The sequence below is a fragment of the Cryptococcus neoformans genome, chromosome 6 (genome assembly GCF_000149385.1).
Source record: "Cryptococcus neoformans var. neoformans B-3501A chromosome 6, whole genome shotgun sequence".
NCBI classification, from domain to species: Eukaryota; Fungi; Basidiomycota; class Tremellomycetes; order Tremellales; family Cryptococcaceae; genus Cryptococcus; species Cryptococcus deneoformans.
In genome coordinates, this window is record NC_009182.1 from 126,016 (window position 1) to 150,591 (window position 24,576).

The 24,576-nt window shown below is 49.2% G+C and overlaps 8 protein-coding genes across 8 annotated transcripts; 4 read left to right on the forward strand and 4 right to left on the reverse strand.

The window, feature by feature from the left end:
- Window positions 1-3,261: 3,261 nt before the first annotated feature.
- CNBF0420 (hypothetical protein) lies at window positions 3,262-5,797 on the reverse strand (the record flags this gene model as incomplete). Its single annotated transcript, XM_769784.1, has 12 exons — window positions 3,262-3,427; window positions 3,483-3,558; window positions 3,614-3,785; window positions 3,840-3,862; window positions 3,920-4,027; window positions 4,083-4,680; window positions 4,738-4,963; window positions 5,013-5,179; window positions 5,240-5,322; window positions 5,374-5,425; window positions 5,474-5,496; window positions 5,545-5,797. 12 exons carry the CDS (start codon window positions 5,795-5,797, stop codon window positions 3,262-3,264), a joined length of 1,947 nt encoding a protein of 648 aa, XP_774877.1.
- Window positions 5,798-6,103: 306 nt separating this feature from the next.
- Window positions 6,104-7,342, forward strand: CNBF0430 (hypothetical protein; the record flags this gene model as incomplete). The annotated part of the gene is made up of 4 exons (XM_769785.1): window positions 6,104-6,159; window positions 6,191-6,531; window positions 6,589-7,109; window positions 7,211-7,342. The coding sequence occupies 4 exons, from the start codon at window positions 6,104-6,106 to the stop codon at window positions 7,340-7,342; spliced, it is 1,050 nt and encodes a 349-aa protein (XP_774878.1).
- A 1,023-nt stretch (window positions 7,343-8,365) lies between these two features.
- On the forward strand, window positions 8,366-9,797 carry CNBF0440 (hypothetical protein; the record flags this gene model as incomplete). The annotated part of the gene is made up of 5 exons (XM_769786.1): window positions 8,366-8,510; window positions 8,561-8,874; window positions 8,926-9,096; window positions 9,159-9,597; window positions 9,676-9,797. 5 exons carry the CDS (start codon window positions 8,366-8,368, stop codon window positions 9,795-9,797), a joined length of 1,191 nt encoding a protein of 396 aa, XP_774879.1.
- Window positions 9,798-10,481: 684 nt separating this feature from the next.
- Window positions 10,482-12,076, reverse strand: CNBF0450 (hypothetical protein; the record flags this gene model as incomplete). The annotated part of the gene is made up of 7 exons (XM_769787.1): window positions 10,482-10,556; window positions 10,617-10,964; window positions 11,015-11,263; window positions 11,313-11,618; window positions 11,697-11,804; window positions 11,875-11,973; window positions 12,020-12,076. 7 exons carry the CDS (start codon window positions 12,074-12,076, stop codon window positions 10,482-10,484), a joined length of 1,242 nt encoding a protein of 413 aa, XP_774880.1.
- Window positions 12,077-12,525: 449 nt separating this feature from the next.
- On the forward strand, window positions 12,526-16,674 carry CNBF0460 (hypothetical protein; the record flags this gene model as incomplete). Its single annotated transcript, XM_769788.1, has 9 exons — window positions 12,526-13,584; window positions 13,641-13,772; window positions 13,835-14,515; window positions 14,599-14,994; window positions 15,044-15,438; window positions 15,498-15,792; window positions 15,867-16,042; window positions 16,093-16,436; window positions 16,505-16,674. 9 exons carry the CDS (start codon window positions 12,526-12,528, stop codon window positions 16,672-16,674), a joined length of 3,648 nt encoding a protein of 1,215 aa, XP_774881.1.
- A 271-nt stretch (window positions 16,675-16,945) lies between these two features.
- CNBF0470 (hypothetical protein) lies at window positions 16,946-17,640 on the reverse strand (the record flags this gene model as incomplete). The annotated part of the gene is made up of 3 exons (XM_769789.1): window positions 16,946-17,275; window positions 17,342-17,473; window positions 17,554-17,640. The coding sequence occupies 3 exons, from the start codon at window positions 17,638-17,640 to the stop codon at window positions 16,946-16,948; spliced, it is 549 nt and encodes a 182-aa protein (XP_774882.1).
- Window positions 17,641-19,560: 1,920 nt separating this feature from the next.
- On the reverse strand, window positions 19,561-20,490 carry CNBF0480 (hypothetical protein; the record flags this gene model as incomplete). The annotated part of the gene is made up of 5 exons (XM_769790.1): window positions 19,561-19,673; window positions 19,729-19,911; window positions 19,969-20,203; window positions 20,264-20,371; window positions 20,425-20,490. The coding sequence occupies 5 exons, from the start codon at window positions 20,488-20,490 to the stop codon at window positions 19,561-19,563; spliced, it is 705 nt and encodes a 234-aa protein (XP_774883.1).
- Window positions 20,491-21,908: 1,418 nt separating this feature from the next.
- On the forward strand, window positions 21,909-23,671 carry CNBF0490 (hypothetical protein; the record flags this gene model as incomplete). The annotated part of the gene is made up of 4 exons (XM_769791.1): window positions 21,909-22,224; window positions 22,279-22,994; window positions 23,045-23,118; window positions 23,170-23,671. 4 exons carry the CDS (start codon window positions 21,909-21,911, stop codon window positions 23,669-23,671), a joined length of 1,608 nt encoding a protein of 535 aa, XP_774884.1.
- Window positions 23,672-24,576: the final 905 nt, after the last annotated feature.

Genomic DNA, 24,576 nt, shown 5'->3' on the forward strand with positions numbered 1-24,576 from the left:
TCCTTCATTCTCTAGTGACTTTTTTTCCTTTTAACAGCAAGTGAGATAATAAACCTTTCATCATGGCCTCCCTCCTACTAGGATTCCCGATGTTCTGCTCTATGCGTTATTACTGCACTGTTCCTTATGCCTTAATTGTGGATTATGGATTTACGAATTTGTAGATTGACGCAATGCACCGTAAAAGAGGCGAGAGGGGAAAAGGCAAAGTATACATCAACCAGCAGGCACGATGCACGGACAGCAGGATTTAGAGTTCCATCCAGATGAGAGGGTTGTGATAACTTTGCGGTCCGAAGAAGAGGATAATACCATTTCATGATAACGGCGGGGTCTAATAATCTAGTCTGGAAATTCAGTTTTAGGGGGAAAATTCTATGGACTATCTCGCCACCGATAGATCTTCTCTTATACGTCCAAAATGCCTCCAGACTTCGCAGAAAGAATAGCAGCAGCCCCCGATTATTGATCCCCGGCCCTGTCATCTTCATAGCCTTCCTGTCAAATTTGCCACCAAGAGTTGCCAGATTGGCAGACGCGATCCATGGATCGCGACTTTCATTTCATTTATCATCACTCAGGCACGCCACTTGCGCCTTCTTCATCTGCGTGATTAATGCGAGTAAACGTTGAATGCTGAAGCTTGTTATCTTTGTTCCTTACCCCTTGCTTTTTACCCTCGCGATTCATTTGCTTTTTGTTGAAGAAAGGTTTTGAATTATATAGATCTGAAGTATCAGGTGTATTGTTAGATGTTTAAAATGGCGTAATGAAAATTGTGTCCGTGGATAGCAGCCGGGTCGAGCTGCTCTTACCTGTAAATCGGTTTCCCCGAACTGAAAGAACATAGGAAGTTCAAATTTGATGCGTCTCAACAAGGTTCAAACAACCAATCCGTTTGATGACTCTGCGTGACTGTGGCGTTCATATGTTAAAATTGTGTGTGAGCTTTGAAGATCCTTTCCTCGATGGAGCTGCGCTGTATTATTCATCATCGTGATACAATTCAAGACAGCCCACCATCCGAGCGCCCATAAATGGACACCATCAATCCCCACCACTTTCTTTTACCATTTCATCCCCCTTGTCCATTTTCACTGACTGACAATTATCTCGTTACCTAGCTAGGTAAGCCTCATGCATCTGTTCAACGTACTTAAAACATAAATTATAGCGACTTCCGTCTCGCCTGGAGCGTTTGAAACTTCATGAGAGACAAAGTGGTGGGATGTCCTGAAGGTTGATTGTTAGGAAAAACAATAAGACATGGACGATTTGTTGGCTGTTTATCGGTGTACGTTCTACTTGTACTGAGGCGGCCAAAGAGAATGGAGATATGCGGGAGATGGTTTATTATATGGATGCCCCCCCCCCAGGTGGTGGCTGTTATTATGATCATGGCGAAAAAAAACTTTCAATATTTTGGGAGATCCTTTTTTCGTCAACTAGTAAGTTGACTCATGACTACTTTGCCCTCCAATTCTTCTCTTTTTTCAGTCCAAACGCCGATCGTTCTACATATTCATTCTTATCTGGATATCCCCCCTACATTAAATTTTCTACTTCTGCTTCTCAAGCATAACCAAAATATCTCAGTGCGACACTTGTCAACGACGCCTAAATATTATCTGCTTGCAGTTCTTCCGGCTATTGACGGCAGCCACGGCACTATTTCAACGTTGCACCTACTATGAATACATTCTATATTATGAGAGTGAAAATGAACGGTGTCATTTGGGCCGCCTGCTTTATTTGATCGTAAGCCGCCATAATTCAAGGAAACAAAAGTAAGGCGGCTAGACACTGGCCAACAACAACTGCTGCGGAGAACAAGTGGACAACTGTGCCGGTAGCACTATGAGGACATGACTACTACGTACTTCTGCAGATTGCGGTTTCGTTATATATATAGTGCATTTGTGCTCATGTGTTAATTAAGAAGCTATCAATAGAGGGCTACTTGTCGAGTGGCGTGTGTTGCTAGCAGATAACATGAGGTGATCAACGAAAGCCACAAAAGGATTCTTTCCAAGAAAGGCTAGCTCCTTTTGGTAACTTGCTAGGGTCGCACCTCAGCTTTTTATTATAGGGCCCTCTGATGAGGAATGCATAAGACGTAAGAAGATGATCCATCAGCACACCTGAAAGTGATCGTCATCGATTAGTCAGAAGAGTGTAATAACTACGCACATGAACAGTAGTGTGGAGTGCTGGGATAGTCCGCGACCCGAGCTGTCGTATACCCCAAAAAATGGGGAGTACGCCGCACAGCAGAAGTAATTGCTAGCCGTCATCTGTCATCTGATACGGGCAATCGCGGGACGATGACTGTTAATCGGCTTCATTGCTACAACGACAGCTAATAAAGTACCCACGCGACCGCCGTAATAATAAACGTCTAAAAGACTCGAATTTATCGTAAAATAGTCTATAAAAGTATCGCTTGTAGCAGTAGTACGCGCTTTCCACAGTCCTTCGTTCATGCACTCAGGGATCTTGTGAGGATGCGGTTGGCATGCCATGGGCGGTCAATCATTATTTTTTACCCATCGTCGATTCATGCTTAATTGGGCTGACAACCAAATTTCTTGCTTTATTTATGCTCGGTACGTAGGGAGGATGTCATGACATGAAGAAGGGCCACGAGGCTGGTTATTACAGGCTATAAATTGGCTGCACCTAGTGGGGAAGTTCGCTTCGGTCTTACTTCTTATCCGTCTAGATTCTTGTCACGTGCCAAACACCCGAAGAAGAAATGAGACGACAACCGATGAGTAACCCCGGTATGTAGTAGGTGATTCATCAGTCACCTGGCAGTACCAGCAGTATATCAAGGGCCTTATGATAGGATGACAATAGCCTTACTTCGTGAACCCGTGAGTCCAAATGCTTGTCACATACTTCGTCATACCGTCCGCGTCGTATAGTAAATGCTGCTCCAAAGGACATACGATACTATATGATGGTGTTGGCTGTGTTGGTTGAACACCTCAGAAAAACTTCATTATTCGAATATTGTGCTCCACCCATCTATTTGAAGCGATTAATGAATTCCTGCGATAATACAAAAAAATGTTCCAGGTTGATGAGAGTCACACGTCTCTTGAAAATTACATGTACGTAATGCAAAGCAGGTGTATTACTTCTCTACACTTTGCCACTCTACGTATGCTACAGAATAACCGATGCCGCATCTCCCGATATTCAAGCGAGCTCCTTGTTCCGAGGCTACCAATCAAGAGTGGAAATCGAGGATCGGAGTCAATGCATCATCCTGCTTCCTCTCCCCGTACCCCCAACCCTTTCGAACGGTAACGCCATACTACAAGCCGCAGTCATGCAGAATACCGCTGCAGAGGTGAACACTGGGAGGGAAGGGGTTATCGTTAAGAGGAATCCTGCTGAAACTGGGGCGATGACGCCAGTGCTACATGAGGCGTATCAGTAATTCTCATCTGGAGCAAGAGAATGCAAGGACATACAGTCGACTAAGAGCTGCTGATGTGCCGCATGCTGTTCCTCTTATAGAAGTCCCAAAAGTTTCCGGCGTCATACCATCTACGTTCCGCCTGCATCAGTCGATGTTTTATGCGAAACACCCTTCTCAACTCACAAAGGACAGCATACATCGCAGTAGCCGCGGCAGAAATGACCATCGAGCTTACGACCACAGCCCATTTTTGTTCTACGCGGATGAATGCAAAAGTCGAGAGACCGGTGCAGAGTGTACATATAGCTAGGGATTTCCGGCGGCCTAGTCGAGTTTGAACCATCCACGCACCGACCTCCGAGAAAGAAGTCAGCTTCGCCAGCGCTGTAAGCCTGGGTCATACACTTACAACTGAACCCGGACATCCGGCCACTGTTGATCATCTGGATCAGCGTCGCAATATGCGTAGTACGCTGATACAAAGCTTACGAGAGTAGAGAACAAAGTCACCGAGCGCTTCTTTGATAGCTGCATCGCCGTGGCCCTTCGCCCGACTTTCCAAGACAGCCGGCAGCCACACATTGAACATGGTGTACGCTGTGTGAGTATGCACTTAGCAAAAAAGGGACTATTACGGTTCAGAGTTACTTACCGTACGACATTGAACCCCAGATAATCCACATCAAGATGACTGTCCTTCTCCATTGGGGTACGAATAACTTCGCCATCTGAGCTATCCAGCTTTTCCACCAGACTACAGGTGCTTTTTTCCATCCATCGATTTGAGCCTTGAACCGATCATTTGATCTACTGCTCATATCGGCGTCAACTTCATCGTTATCCACCGACTCGCCCTCCATCAGCCCTTCCCTTTCTTCTTCGATCTGTCCCTCAGTGGGAATGAATGATCGTTCAAACATGTCATCCTCGTCTTCTTTATAGAACGATGATCCGCTTCGCACAGGCTGATTCTTCATTTTTCTCTCAGTATCACTCTCCACACCTCCGTAAGAAATGCCCTCTTCGTCTCTGGACGGGGAAGCAAATGAGCTGCGCCTCGTACTAGGTTCAATTGCCGAGCACTCTCGACTCTGTACGTCCGCACGCTGAATGTTGATTGTGTGGTCGTTGAAATCGGCAATGGTTTGTAAGGCGAGAATAGCCTCTCGTTCCCGCCCATTTGAGACGAGGTATCGAGGAGATTCTTGAAGCTTGAAAAGAAACCATCGGGCGAGAGCACATACGAGATTCTTACAATCAATGTCAGCGCCGTCGCCAGGCAAAGTGTGATATTCTGATAAACTCACAAAAAGCCCTAAAACAAATAGCACTCTTCGCCATCCATCATTCTCGTGTTTGTCGATATCGCAGCCATCATAAGTTCCACAGCTTGCACCGGGCAAGAAAACGAGACTGATCACGGAAGAAAGCACAGCGCCAAAGGAGAAGAAGACGGAAAGTAAAGTGAGGAGATACTGTTTACTATGTGGTAGATTTTCAAGGAACAGCGTGCCGTCTGTTGGCATAGAGCCACTACGAGAAGTGTGTGAGCTCGGCCAGTCTGAATATAGAAATCCTTTACCCTACTGCGCTACCGAGACAGAACATCCAACAACATAGTATCGAAAAACTTGGACTGAAGCTCGCGCCAATACCGAAGACACCTGTGAGAAACAAAGTAGCATTGAAAGGCATTGTTCGACCTAGTAGATCAGACACAACTCCCCAGCCGACAGCACCAATCATCATCTGCAAGTTCAGCAACATCAGCTAATCCCATTATCTATGGCTGTCCAGGGAAGAACTTACTCCGGCCATTGTTGACGCCGATAAAAGCCCGACTACTTTCGATGAGAGATTGAAATGTACTTGTACTCTTGGCAATATCACAGCTAGATCACACGTTTATGAGCTCTTGGACGACCGGCGGTAATCTATTGTACCAATGCATTGCAATGCCGAGTTGTCACTCATCCAGCCGAACCCGCATAGAGCCTACAATCAATTTAGTATTTCAACTTCCTGGTAGATGAGGTCTCTCACAAGTAGTCTCCAGTGATAAGCACCTGCGACAGGTCAATTACAACACTCTCCTCAAACGACTTAAAACGTACCAAACCCCAGAGTCTCTAGCGTCTCCTCTAAACCCCTTTCCCTCTGCTCTTCCGCCAAAGCAACTTCATCATCCACACCCAACTCAGCTCTCAGCTCTTCTTCTTCATCATCGTCCTCTGGTTCTAGCCCGAGAGCATTCTCTGCTACTGACCGGAAAGAAGCTATGCGCTTGGGCGCTGACGGTGATGATCCCCGCCGAGCGTGGGTAGAATAGACGTAGCTGCTCTGTCTGGATGATGGTGGCGGAAGCATGGTATGGCTTGAAAGAGGGAGAATATGTTCTTTTCACAGCTGTCCGTGATATATAAAACTCATGTATTACAACAGGCGCAGAAACCGACAACCAGTGCTTCGAATGTTGCCTGGTGCCTGAAATTCCGTCGTAACTTGATAACGACAAAACATTTTGCAGATATGATTTTTCGATGATTTTCATTTCTTCGCCATCTCGGACTCTCTTCTCGGCAACCAACGTCACCATGACCACACTGGAATAGTATTTGAACAGGATGACCTCCCCTTCACGTTCCCCAAGTCCGAAAGTCCCCAAGTGTCCCAATGGACTCTTCCACTTTCCCACTGACTCTGCCCTCGTCACAGATGCAGATGAGGACGTGAGTTTCTCCGTGATATTGGGCAGAGCAGATCTGGTACTGATCAAAATACTTGGATTTGTAAGGTGATGGAAATTTACATGTGCCTCGCAACCATGTCCGACAACACGGATAAACAAGACATCGGTAAAAGCTCTGAAGGACTCGGATATCTCGACTTGACCCGATCTGTTCTTGAACTGCAACTCAATCTTATAACTGTTTCAACAAAAGCAGTAGAAGAGGTAGAGTCTTATCATCAGCGGAAAGATGCGAGGTCGAGAGGGAGGAGGGGGAAGAAGAAGGGGGTTGAGGAAAATAAAGGGGTGCAAAGTGTTGAAGTCCGGTTACAGCAGGATCTGACAGCTTTGAAGGGGCGTAAAGGTGATACAGGTGAGTTACTTTCAGAACTGTAGGCCTTTTAATTGACTATGGATCTACCAAATGAAGGTAGTGTTCTCTGGCGAAGCTCGCTCTATTTGGCTCGTCACATCCTATCTCAATATTACCACCCTTCCACCGACACTACCCCTCTATTGGACCCATCATTGCTAAAGTCGAGCCGTATACTAGAGCTTGGATGCGGTACAGGTCTGCTAGCCGTTCTATTGAGCAGGATATGCGGACAATACACCGCATCCGATAGGTTGGAGAACCTCAAACTCGTTCAGCGGAATATCGAGCTGAACGGTTTGACCGTTGGCGATAGTAAAGCCAACACTCTCGGTTCTCTTCAAAAGTCAGTAAAACTGGAAGAAATTGATTGGGCGCAAGTGTCTGAGGATGGCAAGAAACGAAACTCTCGACCTGAGCCGCAAAGGAACCATGAAGAGTACGATCTTGTGCTTGCGGTGGATTGTATCTACAATGAAGCGCTAGTAATCCCTCTTATCGATACCTTTGCTCGATATTGCCCAGTCGGTGGGCGGACGATGGTCTGGGTGGTGGTAGAGTTACGCAGTGCGGACGTTGTGAGTCCATCCCATTTCACGCACATAAATAAAAATATACAAGGAATATTCTGACTTCTTGATCTTTCTCCCTCCTTTTTTAATCTAATTTCTTGTTATAGATGAGCACGTTTCTGGACAGCTGGTTGCAAGATGCGAGTGGTCCATGGACGATCGTTCGATTGGGCGAGGATGCTATGGGGGATTGGGATGGGAGGAGACCACGGTGGGCTGGATGGGTTGGATGGCGGTGAGACTCACTACATTGCAGACAGTAGGGAGCATGCAATGGTGCCGTAGCACTGCTCATTAATCTTCTTTTATTTGCGGGACGCCATAAGCGATGCGCCATGCACAGCGCAGAGTGGTTAGGGGCGTCAGATATGCTGCAGCGACCTGTGCCAGGTCTCTTTTTTAAGCTTTCCCAGGCACCGTTCGCCGTTCACCTCTTTTGCCAACCATCAGTCTTCACACAACTGTATGCGCTCTGCTCAAGAGACGGCCATGATCCACCAGTCATCAGTGTTCGAAACTTCTGCCGCTGTCTATCAAGGAAACGTGTGGTTTGGAAAGATCCTTAAAAGTCGTGACGTGTACGGGGCAAGGCCGTGGCGGTCGCTGGCCGTGGGGAAAATGCATACGTAATAATGGACCTCAGGGAGGCGGAAGGAGCCCTAAGAAAAGCAGGAAAGAATCCGAGGTGTTTCTCCGCGGGATCCCTGAGTCAGTGGCTGAAAAGGCTGTTTCTCGTTTTTCGTTCTTGTTTCTCGTCACCAGTCCATCTTATCAGGGGCATCTCTGCATCTCCCATCCTCGTCCTTCGTCCTCACATCCTTACAAGCGCCTCCGCCCTTCCTTGCTTGCTTCTTGTCTTATTATCCCCTGTACCATCGGCTTTCTCTTCGCTCTCCGGCTTTTCCCATCCGTTCGGCTGCAAAAAAGCTACGTGGTTAGCACCGCCTACGCATATCATACCACACTTTTGACGGTCCTTTGAGCCGTTCTCTGTCTCTTGAAAAGACATCCTTTATCCTCAATCGGCTCCTTGAGGTAAGTTTGTCTAATTAGCGAAGCGTCCACGGGATGCGATGCATAGGTGTTAGTGGTTGCTGATCGCATGTTCTCTTCCCACCTGTCACTTTTCCCACTCGCGACCATCCCGATTCTTTTTGCACTTTTTGGCTCGCATTTCTTCCCCGATGTCTGGAATATTGGACGATGTTTTTGGCGGATCAGACGTTGGCGCCGACGCCGATACTATCGACGATTCAGATACCATGGCGGACCGTGAACGTACGAGCACTACATCGTCGGTAACGTCCTCTAGCACTCGAGTAGCTACGTCTACCCTGTCTTCCAGTGCAAGGACGACAAGCACGACTTCTTCTGCCACTCAGAATCGAGCCACTCCCGTCACTAGCAGTGGGTGTTAAAACACTGCAAACCGAGGTTTAAATGTTAATATATTATAGGCCGTACATCTTCCTCCTCTTCATCCTCTAGCAGCTCTGCAAGGACATCTAGCCGCATCATCACGTCTACTAGTTCTTCTACGACAAGCTCAAGGTCTGCGACAAGCACCACTTCTTCCAGGTTAACCAGAACCAGGAACACATCGACGCATTCGTCCACTCATTCATCGACTCTTACTTCATCATCTGCAACTTCAAGCATTGTACCCAGCACCACTGCTAGCTCGACCAGCTCTAGCGCTACAGCAAGTTCGACCGTCGCTGCTGCCAATGCCAATGGCAATCAAAGCAGCTCCAGCTTGAGCGGTGGTGCCGTGAGTATACAACTCGTTTGATCACGCGCGGTATATTGACAATTGTTATAGATCGCTGGTATCGTCATTGGCAGTATTGCGGGCATCGTCTTGATTGCTTTATTGATCACTGCGGGTATCAGGAGGAAGTCTCGAGCGGAGCGAGCAAAGAGGAGGAGTTCTGTATTCGATTGGGGTACCTCTGCCGGTATGGAGAACACTGAGGCTTACGAAAAGCCACGCGTAAGTCTTTGTCAGTGTCTCATCCTCTGTAAAACGTTCTCATCATCTTGATTTCTGCCTAGTACGACCCTCCTTCTGAATCGTTCGCCATGGCCGAAGCAAACAACGGCCCCCAGCACGTTTCATACGCGACCAATGACTTTGCCGTTGCGCCCCCTGCTGCGGAAAGGACAGAGCCCTTGTCTTACGCGGAGCGACATAACCCGCAATACTCTTACCGTAACAGTTTCCAACCCGTATCGTTGGTCCCTGGTCTTCCTCCAGCCCAACCTCCTGCTCAAGCCCGGGGCTCGTTCCCAGCTCAGCCTCAGCAGCAGCAGCAGAATATGGCGGGCGTTGGCGGTGCTTCAGGTGCAGCTGGTGCAGCTGGTGCAGGAGCTGCTACCGGAGCAGTGGCGGGGTCAGGAGCTGCCGCCGCCGCTGCTGGTCCTCGAGGCGTCACCGCTGGCACTTGGGTCAGCGTCAAGGTTGGCTTTGTCCGTTCTCTTGAGGACGAACTTGGTAAGTCCCCTTTCCCACCCCCCAATGCGTACAAAGAGGCAATTTAATATACAGTTAACTGATGACCTTTTGTTTTAGCTGTCACGCCCGGGCAAAAGCTCTATCTTCACGAGGTTTACGACGATGGTTGGTCACTCTGCGAGGACGAGGAGCACAAGAAGGGTGTCGTGCCCGTCAACTGTCTCCAGTCTCTGCTTTAAGCAAGGAAAAATTGCAAGTAGGCGGTTTGTCATTAATCGTCAGGAGGGAAAAGGATGTGTGGTTGTGAGCGAGATGCGTACCACAAGAATCCATTCGCAAAGCACTTGTATTTAGGGAAAATTCAAAATTCAAGATCAATCTTGTCTTTCTCTTGTCGAACGAACGGACCTGTCACATCAGTTTTCATCAGTTTTACTCTTTTTCCCTTTCTTTATATTCAAACTGCAAATTAAACTGCAAATACCAATATTATGTTTGAACGAATGGACAATACAAGCGAAATTTTCATCATCTCTCTCTCGCGTAGTACAAGTCGGTAATAGTGTTACCCTTAGGTATAAGTAGTGTCTTATTATTCTTGATTATTCTTGATGTATCGCTATATTTTTCTGAAGCGGATTGTATAGGCTGTTAATAATAATATGACTTTATAGTGAAGAATTTATGCTGGGACGAGCACCGCCGGGGAGGGGATGTACTCTTTGTCGCTGGTATCCGTGTCCGGGACGTACTTGTTCACCCGATAAACCTCGCGCTCCAAAACTGTGCGTTGAATCTAATTGCATAACCCTCTCGAAATAAAAAAGGAAAGCCCCGAGAACAATGTAAGGACCAACTACTCTTCTCTCTCTCCCTCCCCTACATACATGCCTATGGCATAAGAAGCCTTTTTTGAGTTGTATTTAAGCAGACTTGTTGTAGTAGTGGACCTCCTCCTTCTCCCTGCCGCGCATATGAGTGGGCTCGGAACCCTTGTACTGTAACAAATAGTCAAATGTCAGTTTCGGGGTAACGGTAAAAGGCGCTCGGGGACGTACGTAGATGTCACTCCAGAACTCGACCTGGTCAGGGAAAGGACTCTGCTTGGCCTCCTCGACAGCGGCATCCACCTCCTCCTTGGCAGCTTTATCAATCGCCTTCAAGCTCGCCTCATCGGTCGCTCCCCATTCGAGAATGTACTTTTTCAAGCCGGCAATGGCGTCCTGGGAAGATCGCATTTGCTGGACTTCTTCTCGGGTTCGGTAGGTGGTTCCGGGGTCGGACATGGAGTGGCCACCGTATCGGTAAGTGACAAACTCGACGAGGAGGGGACCCTTGCCGGACGTGGCCCATTCCCTGGCCCATTTGGTGGCCTCTCGGACAGCGAGGATGTCCATACCGTTAACCTAGCCGCCTATCAGCTTTTTGTTTTCCGGCGGGGTGGACTTGGACCTACCTGGAGACCGGGGATCTGGTCGCCACGGGTGAAGAACTGAGTGTTCATGGAAGATCGCTCGGCAGAAGTACCCATACCGTACTTGTTGTTCTCACAGACAAAGACACAGGGGAGGTTCCAGAGCTTGGCCATGTTGAAAGCCTCAAAGACTTGGCCTTGGTTAGCGGCACCGTCACCGTAGAGCGCAAACGTAGCAGCCTTCTCCTTGTTGTACTTTTGGGCAAGGGCGACACCGGCGCCGACGGGGACCTGGGTATTATTAGCTAGGTGTAAAGTAAAAAAAAAAGAGGAGACATACCTGGGCACCGACGATACCGTTACCACCAAAGAATGACGGAGTAAAGATGTGCATAGAACCACCCTTACCGAAAGACATACCGTCCTTTCGGCCCATGAGCTCGGCAATGACGCCCTTGATGGTACCACCTCGGAGGACGGCGAAAGTGTGGCATCGGTAAGAGGTGATGACCCGGTCCTGGCCGGTGATGGCGGTCTCCATGCCGACGGAAACGGCTTCCTGGCCGATGGCAAGGTGGCAGAAGCCTCGGATAAGCTTTTGCTTGTAAAGGGCGTCGGCGGCTTGCTCCATTCGTCGCATCTGGACCTGCGAGGGGTCAGCCATTGTTCACCGTCGACTATGCAGGCACGTCTCTTTGCTCTCCTCGATCCCCAAAAGACGTACCATGGTGCGGTACATGTTGATCAGCTCGTCCTTGGTGACGGTGGTCTCGGGAGGCGGGGCATCGCATCGGTAAGAGTGGAACGAGTCGGCGTGGAGCTGGACCTTGAACTGTTTTCCCCCAACAAATTGTCAGCAAGCCCGTCCTAAATCTCGTGCGCCTGGCGACAAGGGGACATACAGGCTCGGAACCGGAGGCGGGGAGGTCGTGCATGGGGGAGGACTTGTCGGCGTCGATCTGCACGTAGCGCACCTGGGGGAGGGTGGAACGGAGCGGCTTCTGTGGGGAGTCAGCGGGGGCGGGGGGCGGGGGGCGGGGGACTCACGGCGCCGAGGGAGCGGGTGGCGGCGCGGAGGCCACGGGCACGGAGGGCGAAGGACATGGCTGCAGACGGGGGGGGTGGGAGGTGGGGGGAGGGAGAGGGAGGGAGAGGGGCAGGAATAACAAGGGTTGTGCGGCGGACGGCTCGACGGAGCAGGGGCGGATTGCCGTCTGGAGGGGACGCCCACGTGGCGGGATTTGTTTCTCGCATTTCTTCCACTTTATCCCGGGAGAGCGGGTTATTGACGCGTCGCGTGGGAGATTATTAATAATTACTCGCTTGACGACTCGTGCGAAGAACTACGCCAGGTGAGCCCTCCCCCCCGTCTGCTGCCGCCGCTTCTCTGATGATACTGCTGGGGCTCCGAGGCCCGTGACGCCATCCCAGCCACATGCTAATCCGGCTCCACGCCGTACATATCTGACTCGCCATGCTGCACACCGCCATGCACACTCACCATGCTGCACACTCACCATGCTGTGGCCACATTGCTGACCCTGTACTCTAGCATGTCGGACGCGTACGACGACGACGACGCCTTTTTCGACGACCCAGAGACCCTCAACCTCCTCGTCCAAGTCGAAGAACGCGCCCTCCAGGCGTCGCAGGCGCAACCCAAGGCGTCGCAGCTGCCCGCGAGGAATACCGTCGCAGCCGACAACTATGGCAACAGGCCGAAGCAGCTCGGCGCGAGAAGGACGCTGCCGCAGCCTGTGAATGCAACGTCAAACATACGCGCGCAATGGAAGCCGCCCGTCCCGGCAGCCGCGGGTGGAAGTAGAAGCCGGCACGGAGAAGAGCCCCCGCCCATCGATATCGTCGTGGACAGTACCGGGCGGTACGACCTCGCCGCAGGCTCAGCGGACGAAGCCGTCGTCACAGATAACCGGCGATCAAAATCTCTTGCTCTCGGAGCCCGACTGGGGCTGGGGCATGGACGATCTGGCTCGACCTCCAGTGTGGGTGGTACGGCAAGGAAAAGCGAGGGCGAGGATGGGAGGAGTACAGCGTCGGAAGAACGCAGACGGGCAATCACCCAAGCCCTCAGTGGAGCTGAAGCCGGCACCAAGACCCTCTCGCGCTCGAATTCTACATCCAGCATCACCGCTCGTCTCTCTCATGCTCCAGCGCCAGCCCCACCACCACCATCACAACCATTCAACACCGCCCGCCAACTATCCCGCTCTGCCTCTGTCGGCTCGCACGCCGGCTCGCAGGTATTCGGCGCGGCTAATCAACCATCGCCCTTGCAAGGCAACGCGAGACTACCTCCCATCCCTTCAAGCGGCGGCGGGTCAGGGTCGCAGGGAGGTCAACGTCAGAGATACGGGAACGTGCAGGCAGAAGAGTTGTTGAAGAAGGAGAGAGAAAGACGGATCGCGTTGGAGACGGAGCTTGCGAGGCTTCGAGCGGGTACCGCCTCCTCCAACACCACCACCACTGCGAACGCGCAAAAAGTGACGGCGGGAGATGGCGGGGATGATTTGGAGAAGAAGATTAAAGAGCTGCAGGCGCAGATGTGGGCTGCAAAGGGAGAGGCAGAGACTATCCGTCGGGCGCAGAAAGAGGTGCGGAAACAAACCCCCAAGCCAAAGCCAATGACTGATACCAAAACACAAAACAGGAAAAAGATCGATTCAAAGCAGAGCTCGAAAGGCTTCAACAAGCTGTAGCTGAAAAAGAAGCACAGGTCAAGGAAAAAGAAATTCAGTCCAAGCGGATGATAGAGAGTGTACGACATCAAGCAATCTTTACCGTACGTCTTCCCTCTCCCCCCACGGTACGTCGATTAAATGAACGTTGGCTGGTAAAAAACAGAATCACGCGATCCAAACCTCGGCCGCGAAACCCCGTCCACAAGCTTCTCAACGCGCATCAACATCTTTTCAATTCCCCCGACATCTTCCAACCCCTGCCCGCGGGAACTCTACCAATCTAGCCTTCCACGCCGATCCAGACGTGACGCCACTCGCAAAAGGGGCACGCGAGAATCATAATCACCGCCGACCGCCGTCGCTCGCGCAAACACCCGGTCCGGCCTCGGTCACGCCCTCAGCGTTTTATAATGCGTTTGCAGCGACGCCAAAGATTGTTGCCTCGGGAGCGGGGTCTAGAAAAAAGTTGAAAACGTCGCATGAACATGAACATGAACGGTCGCCGCAACCTTCACCTCCGCCTTCACCCTCACGCTCTCAGTCCCAAGCTCTTCCCACAAGATCACAGCTCGTGCCCGATGCTCATACTTCCCCCACCAAATCTCCCAGAGGATCACCGCGCAGCAAGGCGGGTGTATCGCCAGCGCCGACAAGGCATCGTCTTCGAATGGGTGGTAATAAAGGGAAAGAGAGGACACAGAGTTCACCGTTTAGGTCTTCTCCGTCAAGAGTGTCGAGAAGGACTAGTTCGCCCACGGCGTCGTCGATGGATATAGATGATGAAGAGCCGGATGCGGATTGGGAAGGGGATGCAGGAAAAGAGACCACCGATCAGCGTGGTGAAGTATGTGGCCATCTCTTTCATAATAAGGGAGATGCTGATTTTGGGCGCTTTGGTTGCATTGGCGGATATAGTTTCTCTACCAGTTATTCAATCACACCCCACTTTCATCATACCAACCGCTTCTTCTCTCATACACCACCGAACCGTCACTATACCGTATCCTCACCTACCACCCGCCCATGCAACCAAATCCCCCAAATCATTTGTACATGACTGACCAACCCGGTCTCCGCCGTCCTGATCTGCAACAGGATCAACATCAGAGACCAGCCGGGCCGGCATGGGGAACACAATATACCGCGCAATGTTATGAGCTTCTCAAGACGTGTGGGACAGGGGAGATGGATGACTTTGCGGTGCTGGCACAAGGTGTGACGAGGTGTCTGGGCGGGATGCTGCAAGCGTTGGTATCTGCCATCCTGTCCGAGCGGGGAAAGCAGGATAAAGACGAGGACAAGAAGGATGTTTCGTATTATGAAGCAAGTCGTTTCCCCCCTTGCAATGCGCATATGGCTAATCACGCACCAGATCACAGCCCTTTCAAACCTATACGACCTCTTATCGTCCCTTGTGCATTTATTCCCATCGATCATCACTTACATTTCAGAAATCAGCGTCATCATCCCGGCCACTCAGCGGCTGGTTGTCGAGGTGTTTAGTAGAGAAGGCAAGTTGGAAGAGATGGATACGAGGTTGAAAGCGGAGAGGAATAGGGAACGGAGGGGAGGTGGGCAAGAGAAAATGGAGACGGAAGAAGAAGGGGGGAAGAAGAATGAAGACGAGGAGAAGGAGGAAGAAGAGCACGAGAGTGAAGAGGTGAAGATGGAAGGGAGGGTGTTTGCAGCTTGGGCTGTAGAGTTGGGCGATGGGATAGCGGGGCTGTGTGAGGCAATGTGTTGGTATGGTGATGGCTCAGGAATTTGGTGAGTAAATTGTTTACCATGGTTTTGCAATTCGTAGGCTGAAATTGATTCTTCTACAGGCAAGGTAGTGAGCTTGTAGATATCATCCTCGGCTTAACATCCCGATCGCTTGATAGTCATACCGTCAGAAGAGGTTTGGAAGTGTTTTTCGCTGCTGCCATCCGTAGGTCGTCTCGTTCCTACCTCACTGTCGTCACCCCGCTATTCTCGACGCTGAAATTTGCAGATGGAAATCACTTTGCATTCTTGACGAGTCCCACTGAGAGCACACCCAGCCTGGCTGGACAACCTCCCCTCATAGAGAGACTGAGTCGATATTTGATTTCACCGCATCCTAGCGCCTCATCTGAAGAAGTAAGTGACCCGGTGCTGTATTTTGTGTACTCCTAGGTAACTCACCTTTCGCCTCTCATCCTTGTCCAATCCAGATATTGAAAATGAACTTGATGATCGTCAAGGGTATGTGCATGATGGCAGTGTCAAACACAGATGCCGTGGTCTTGATGGGTTCAAAAACCATCTTGGTACCTGCCCTGGTGCTGGTTCTGCAGGCGGAGAGCTCAAAGATATGGGGTATACATGCGTACCGTACGCCAGTTGAAGAGTGAGTCGTTTCTAGGCCCGTGAGTTATACGTTGCTAATTGGTTATTCAGCGCTTTGGCACTGCTGCACCCTAGCCTTTCATTATTACACCAACTCGTGTTCCCCTTCCCACCTTTTGATTCCTCGTCGCCACCGGCTACTCTTCCTTCCGGATCGGCAGTAAATCCCAATGCCACGCCTCAACGTAACCGCCTTTGCTCGTCTCAAATTGACTCGGACGCGCCTATCGGTATCGACCTTGTCCAGGTCTTGCAGCAGACCAGTCAGATAAAAGAGTTCAACGGATTGCAACACATGTTTGTCAGTGCAATGGGGTGCATGGCGTATGGTATATTCGGCGAAGGAATTGGATCTGAGCAAGGGGTAGAAGAGGCGGATCTCAGAGCCATTCAAGGTAAATAGAAACTGGTACCGCCATTTGCGCGTTTATATAGAAAGCATAGCTGATAAATCGCAACGCAGTGCTAAGCGGCGACTTGTTGGAAAATGTTGTCGAAGGTCCTGAAGGGGATGTCATCTATGAGTTGTACGTACCTAATGAGGAAGCTCCACCAGAAGGGATTGAAGGAGATGGGGATAAGGTGCAAGTGGACGAAGACGTGTATCAGGAAATGGATGTGGATGAAGGATGACCTACTACGTAATAAGGGGTTGGCTCCGTGCTTCCCAAGTTTGTATTGATAGTTTGCTTATACGATGCTTTATCATGGGTTAATAGATTTGTATGTATTACGACGATTACTGCTGTTGCTAATAGGACACCACAGTACAGGTGCTATAAGAATACATCGACAAACCACTGCTCTGAATAAAATAGTCCCCCTGAATAGTACAGAGATATACGACAGACAACAACAGACAAGGAGAAAGGAAACGGGCGCAAAAGTATCACTCGCGATCAGCTCAAATCATCAATGTTCGCAGCTCCTTCAATGTGATGGATGCCACACCAGCTCTCCAGTCCCCTGCCCAACGAAGTTCGCAGGCCTCCAGACATCCTATAACCCTTGCGAGCTCCATCATCTGCTTATCATTTTGCAGTGTTTCGGCTGCCTGCAGGCCAAGTATAACTGATTGGGCCCATCTAATGCTGCTATCCCCGTTCACATGGTCGAGTCGACCGAGAGCAGCCTCAATGATGACCTTGTGGTTCGTGACTTTAGGCTGTGGTTTGTAGGTTTTCAGAGCGGCCATTTCGCGAGTCACATTGCAAAGTTGTACATCCGGTTCCTCCTGGATGGATAGAATCAGGATTGTATTTTAAATGGGTGTAGTCTTCTCGAAGAAGAGATGGCTCACCAACTCGTCGTCGTCATCAGTATATACTACCTTCTTCTCGTAATCCTTGCTTGCCGCCATACTACTGAGTAACGCAGTTTGGACTTCAATATGATTCTCGATCCTGGTTAGCCTTTCCAAGATCTCGGGCCTCTGTCAAGTATAGTCAGTTTCCACGGATAGGTCACTGAAATTATAGCTGAAAATGAGAATGTAAAAGAGCTGCTACTGACGGTGACCGACTTCGTTGTTCCCTTAGGAAGCATTTCAACACAGTTGGCACAGTCAAAGCAAAGTTCAGAAGAGGTAGAAGACATCATGTATTACTTGTTGGGTTGGCTTGCAGACTAACTCGGCAGAAAAATGCAAATGCATGGGAAAAGATGCTTTTATACGTATCTGAAACAGGTCAGAAGACAAGATGCCAGAAGACGCGCGCGATTAGAAAGTACGACTTTTACGTCATGACATGCGACCAGTAACCGCTGTAAGAAGAGCAGGCAGCAGGTGGTGTTCTTATCTCTCTTCTGCAGTCATGTGGTGAAAACTATTATTATAACTGACGCTTATGGCTGAGCCGAATTGAACATCTTCACATTAACAATGATTGATAAATGCATAGAGGGTAGTATAAAATATAATACAACTTGCCTTTCGAAGCTATTATAGCACCACAGTTCATACGACGACGACTGTGATAACCGACGGCGCTTCGTTGTTGATGAGCGCCTTATTATTATGATTGCCATCTGCCAGAAGGTAAGCGATACGTCACACAACATACACAGTTTCAAACATCGAAAGCCTCTTAGACATTGTAATAATAGGTAGAGGAATAGAGAGAGGCTTGGGGTACGTAGGAAAAGTGCGGTGTAGTGCTACGGCGGGTCGTTTGGTACAGTCAGTTGGGTTTTACGTAAGAGGGGAAGGAGGAGGAGGATTGTAAATGGGGATTCGTTAGGCTTAGGATCGATCACCCCTCACACTTACTCGCTATCTCCAACATATAGAGCAACCTGACACTATCCCCCGCCTCAAGCATGCCCTCAAAACTTCAACAGGAAAGAAAAGCGAAGTAACAATTTTGGGATTGGATGTACGCGCGACGACGACAAAAGCAGACAGAAATGCCGACCAAGATAAGGAGTGGCACAAGAAACAAGCGCTGATTTTATCAGTAGTCGACGCCCACGGTTATCGCTTATTTATGGACGAATACTCCAATTAAATATTGAATGTGATGACGTAATACCTTTTGCATAATGAGTTGGCGATCGGAAGGAGCGTTCGATTTTTATTTCTCTGTCTTACGTACAGTTCAACTTCGACTTCCTTCCGGCTATATTCCAACTTCAAGCATCTAGCACTTCTCGGTGTCCTTCATATCTCATCATGGCTGTACCTTCTGAAGGCTGGACAAAATGAGGCCTCTCACCCGAAGACTTTGCAGACAGGTAGTACCACCCGGAGGTGGTGCACATGATGGGGGAAGTAACCACACGCAACACAGAAGCCGAGTAAAAGCTAAAAAATGGTCGACAACTGCCGACCCATTCATACATCCAGAACTTTTGGCAAATCATAGAGAATTTCGGTTACTATTTATTACAACATGTTCATTTTAGTTTAAAAGCGAAATATGTAATGAACACAAGTGACTCCGTATTGCTCTATCATCTATATATGCCACTACTCTCTATTACATTTACTTCACCCGGCAGAAGGGAACACAAATAATTAGCAAGCCAAGATGTCTAGTCATACTCTCGAAGACCGAAGAATTGGCACTGTGAGGACTCCGTCCCTCAGCGATGGGATGGGGTCCTGGACTACCAGATCCGGCGAGGGCATGCAAACGGAAGCTTATTTCTCCGCCAGATGACGAAGGCATCCTCGTCGTACAGCTTAAAACAGGAAAGCACTCCGGCAACTGGTAGAGCGTTTGGAAACACCACCAGCCAGCAGCAAAGTAAGTCATGGAAAGTGCTCTTGCATCGGCTTGACCGATTTTTCGTTCGTAGGTTCAATTCACAAACACCAAATTCGCCGTGTACTGTGAGCAATGCCTTCCATCAGATGCAATTGTCTCGTCACTCGAAGCGGTGCACTGAACCACAAGCTCGGTTCAAGTCTAGCTCTAATTGCGAAGTATTTGCATTTATCATTGTATTTTACTATTTGCTACAATATAAGAGATGGAAGCTTTAACCTTCAGATACCATAAACTACTACACATTCTTTTAAAGAGCCTGGGTCTTGCTGGACTGATGGCGACCCGTGGAAGTGGCGTCGGCGGCGGTGTTCTTAGCAGATACGCCGGAAGACTGGCCAGCAACCTGAGGGGCACCCTCGACTATTGGGAGCTGTCAGAGCGTTCCGCAGTTTTAATCTAAGAATATACAACTTACAAGTACTGCAGTGGTCACCCTCGCCCTCGATGGAAGACTTGTTCTTAGCGTACTTGTCAGCTGAGATGGTGGGGAGGGTAGTGACTTCGTGGACAATAGGTGCGTCCTCAACCTTCTCATGGATGGCCTCGGTCTTGTGGACAACGGTGGGATCAACAGTCTCGCGTTGAACAACAGGTTGGACTGCAAGCGATATGTAAAAATGGGGTTGCAAAACAGTTAGAACGTCAAGTAACTTACCGGTCTCGTGGATGTGGTGGTGTTGGTGCTCATTGACAGCAGTACCCACATGCGCTCCGCTCTTCTCGACCTCACCAGTAGATCGGGTGTCGCGAGCCAAGTTCCTCTGCTTGGCAAGAGCCTCCTGGTGTTCAGGACGCATTTCCTCCTTGTGTTCTCGGGTGATCACAGGCTCGGTGGTGTTGATATGCTTGGCGTTGAGGGTCTGCTTGTCCTCAACGGGTTGGAGTCGGTGCTAAAGTTGATATGTAAATCATATGTCATGATCGTTGACATGGGAGTAAGGAAGACATACTTGGAGGTGGTGAACATGTCGCTCGCGGTCGACGGCTTCAGCGGTCTCAACATGTTCTTGAGGCCTGATATGCTCCTGAACGACCTCAGGGGCGGTGTCTGTGCAGACCTATTGTCGAAAGTTAAGGATACATCGACTAAAAGAAAATGACAAAGACGCACTTCAGTGGTTTCGGGCTTGCTAGACTTAGAAAAGAATTCCTTGACACCTTGGGTAACGCCGGACATTGTTGCTTGTTGTGTTCGTTGGTTTGGGTTGATGGATTGGAGTGGAAAGTGTCTTGATTGTCGTTCGAAAGTAATGTGATGGACCCAAGAGATGTCCAACCCGCTCCTTCTCTTTTAAAGCATGCCGCCTGCCTTCGTGCTTGGTAGTTGAAGAGGGAGCGATGACGAAATAGGTCGGAAATCTTCCATCTTGGGGATCGTGAGCTTATCGCATTATCGATGACAACCTATGATGTATGCGTTCTCTGTTGAGAGTCCTGAATTATGTCCCTGGCTGAGTGAATGTACCTGTAGGTCCCGTATATGGCGAATGCGTGGTCCGTCACTGTTTATCCATGCGTCACATCTCAGTATTTCCTGTCCTGTAAGACAAGAAGACAAACTAATTTAGCTAATGTTTTTAGCGCTCGCATCCAGTCCTTTGGTAATGGTGTGACGCTACTTGTAAACATTACGTAATATAGAACTCAAAGTGTGCTTATTACCGCGTTTTAATACGATTGGTTTTCTCTGATCAGAATCTTGATTAAATTTAAGCAACCGACAAACATAAAATGACGACCCGGACCCTGGGCAGGAAGTTAATAAAATGAGAATCCGATGGCTGCTCGAGATCTTTCATAGCCGCGATGAGTGTAAAATGAAAAGTGACGAGCCGCGAAGGAAAAGTTGCGTCAGTCCCGTCAGGCAGACAGTTAGCACAGCCGATGATGAAAGGATCGACGTCATTTAGGACTATTATCATATTTGTCCGTCGGCTTTCGCCCCATGCTTTTGGGTCTTTTGTAAGCGGCAAGATGCACGCCAGCACGAGTAACTTGACCGACTGAGGGTGTTAAGAGTATCAGGTCTGGGTCATGCAGTGAAAATCAATGCAAAGCTAGCTAGAAACTTCGTATACTGAAGAACAAACGGACAAAACGTTAAAGCTACTTTTCGACGACAGAAGAATATACCCATCACGCCCCGGTATGCCCAACATTATCTCAAAGATCTTGCATCGCAAGAGCAAATCATCCTCATCTGCTGGGACATCTCCTTCTCCAGCTTCGAAATCAACCCCAAACCTTTCTCGATCGACTCAAACCCCGTCACAGTCGCCTACTACCCCAGCCAAGTCGAGACACACCCCTCCCACCACTGTAGGCTCGCGTTCAGCACGAAACCTGGTGAATTCACCGGGGCCAGATGTTGCGGCCCAGAGTAAAGATCTCCCCGATATACCATCATTTGCAGCTGTTCAGGCTAGCTCAAGAAACCAGCAACGATTAAATCAGTCCCCAAATAGCAGCAGAGTTTTGCCTACCAAGTTTGCCAGCCCAGTTGGGCAAGATGAAGAGGATGTGGTTGTAATCGACAAGTCTTCGGACCCTCGTTTGCCTGAAGAAACATCTTTGGAAGAGAGGCCGCTTGATGAGATGGTTCGAAAGACATCGGGTCAGATTGGTCGCTCTCGAGAAGACGGAGGCGCTTTTGGAGGAGGTCATCAGACTGAGTCTTTTGATCCTCATTCATCTACAGAGGCTTCTTTCGAGGCCCGGGGGCCTGAAGGTCTTTCTGAAAAGTCCTTGAATCAGACTTTGCAGCCAATAGAGAGCGGAGGCGATTTGAAAAGGGGCAAGACAACCAGAAGTCTTCAAGGTGCCGAGAATACCCAAAAGATCAGCGAATTCCCTTCCCCTCCTGAAAGACCGGAGAACATCTCCCGCTTGAATGGAGGCGAGGCAAACCAGGGTAAGAATAAATGTATTCTCTTCGGTATATTAAGAAGCTGACCCTTCTCTTCAGATCTCAGCTATCTTGCAGACTTAGTCAGCACTGGGGAGACAACCCCCGGTTCCATCGCGGGTGTCACCGTGCCTGTTGCGGGAGGTACTTGGGTCCAATCGAACGACCGAACTTTGGCCACTGAAGATAATATCAATGACAAGTTTTCTACTCTCTCTACTAATTCTCGACATCCACAAGGTCATCCAGAGTATGATTTCCCTCGGGCCCCTTCAGCTGCTGGATCCTCTACCGGAACTTCGACGTATGCTACAGCCTTCTCGACACCTATGGCTGATGCCGCCTCACTAGCCCCTAGTGATACTACTGCCCGAGCTGTGGAGGGTGCGTCTCTTGAGAGAGGTATTACGCCTACTGGAGTAGATGCAGCTCCAAATGCTATCACCGCAAATCCCGCAACGGGTGCTCTTGCTAGAAACGTGACTTCCGCGACTTCAACTTCCGTCCCAACCACGACCACCTCGGCAACTCCGGCCGACAACGCAATCACAACAGCAAGTAAACAAGAGAGAGAAGGAAGAAGTCTCGATGTCCTGGAGCAGCACCGTGCTGAATTGAATGATAAGATTGAGGCGGGATGTTCGGCAAGAGCTAAGGAGAGTCAGCCTTTGACTGAAGAGGGTTACGAGGTGTTTGTAAAGGCTGGAATGAAGGATCTTGTGGGTAAGGCGGACACAATTGAAACGAATACGAGATGGTTGGAGCCTGTCGTCAAAGTGAGTAGTTTATTTCATGGTGGTTATCTCATGCGCTGATTGAACTATAGGAGCACATCCGACCTCAGGTGCATACCGAGTATGCTACTAATATAGATCGAGAGATCCATGTTTACCACGAGTAGTGAGTTTACTCTTGAAGAGTTGTCCTCAAGCTTTGCTTACATCGTCCTAGCCCTAGAATTCTCCCAGTCGAAGATCCTAATCCCACTACCCAGCCCACCAAACACCGTATATTCTCCGCCGTGGATAATAAATGGCACGAAGTCGACGAGGCCACTGCCCGCGAAGTCTTGGGTGACGATGTCTTTGAAAACGGGCCAAAGGAAGTCAGGGAGAAACGATTTTCGCTCTTACCCGGCTTGGGAGAGATGAGAAAGGAGGATCAAGATAAATGGAGGCTTGTCAATGGCAAATGGGTTGAGATCGCTGATGTCAGAGAGCCTTATAATGGTCGGCTGGGAGGTGAGCAAGAAGATGAGGATGGATTCCTGTGGGGTCAAGGAAATGGAAAAGTTTGGGAAAGAGAGTATACAGTGGGAGAGACTGTGAGCGATTGGAAAGAAGTTGCAAAGGAGAAATTAGGTTTGGGACACAAGAATACTGAAAGCACGAAGAAAATCCAGACTGACCAGGTGCCCAGGAGTGCGAGCCAGTCAGTTGGTGTAGCTTTGTGAAGGGCATAATTTGAATTTGTTGTCATAGCTCTAAGGGAAGAAATCTATAATAAGTGTTAGCAGATGCTTGTGAATAAATATCCTTGTAACGTACCAAAATTAGCATGGATATGTGGTATAATCCATGTATTATTTTGAGGGCAATCTTATCAGGAAGGAACTGATAGTTGTTGGAGTTAGCGAGAACGTGTGAACAACAGGGTGCCTAGGTGGATGTGTGGTCGCAGCAGGAAGGACAGATCAGGGACGTGAAGGGACGTTGTGGTTCTTCTTTATACATCTGTTTCCTGGTTCTTTCTTCTTATGCAACAAACAACTAGTATTACAACAAGAGTGGCGCCTTTTGGATACGACAAGTCATCGTGGGAAAATGACTGGACTGCTGTATAACCTCCGGGGGAAGCTTCCGGCTTTTTTTCTTCTGATGGATGAGTGATGACGACAGCAGGTGACCACCATATCCGCGGAAGATGGCGCATGAGTGAATACGTTTCTTGACACTTTTTCGACTCATGTGTGCTATTGTATGTTGTGCATCCAGAGCACACAAAGTCATGTATGAACAATTAGATTGCCAAAAAAGGAGGCAGACACTGCACCATTGCGACTCATCGAAACAAATATTATTGGAAGTCGCTCATTCATCAATAAATAAGATTTTGGACCACCTCCACCTCATTCGACCGGCTCTTCTTTCCCGAATTACCCGACGAGAACGCTTCTTGGCGCCCTGCGGGCATTACCCGCCTGACTCAGCCTTTCTATTTTCCCATCATCTCGGAACAAGGTATTCGAAAAGGAGTTCGAAATCATTTCCACCTTCCATCCGCGCATACGAAATCATCGCCTTACAAAGCGGAGTCAGACGCCAGATGAGATGTTCGAAATGACGCAATCTGCCTAAT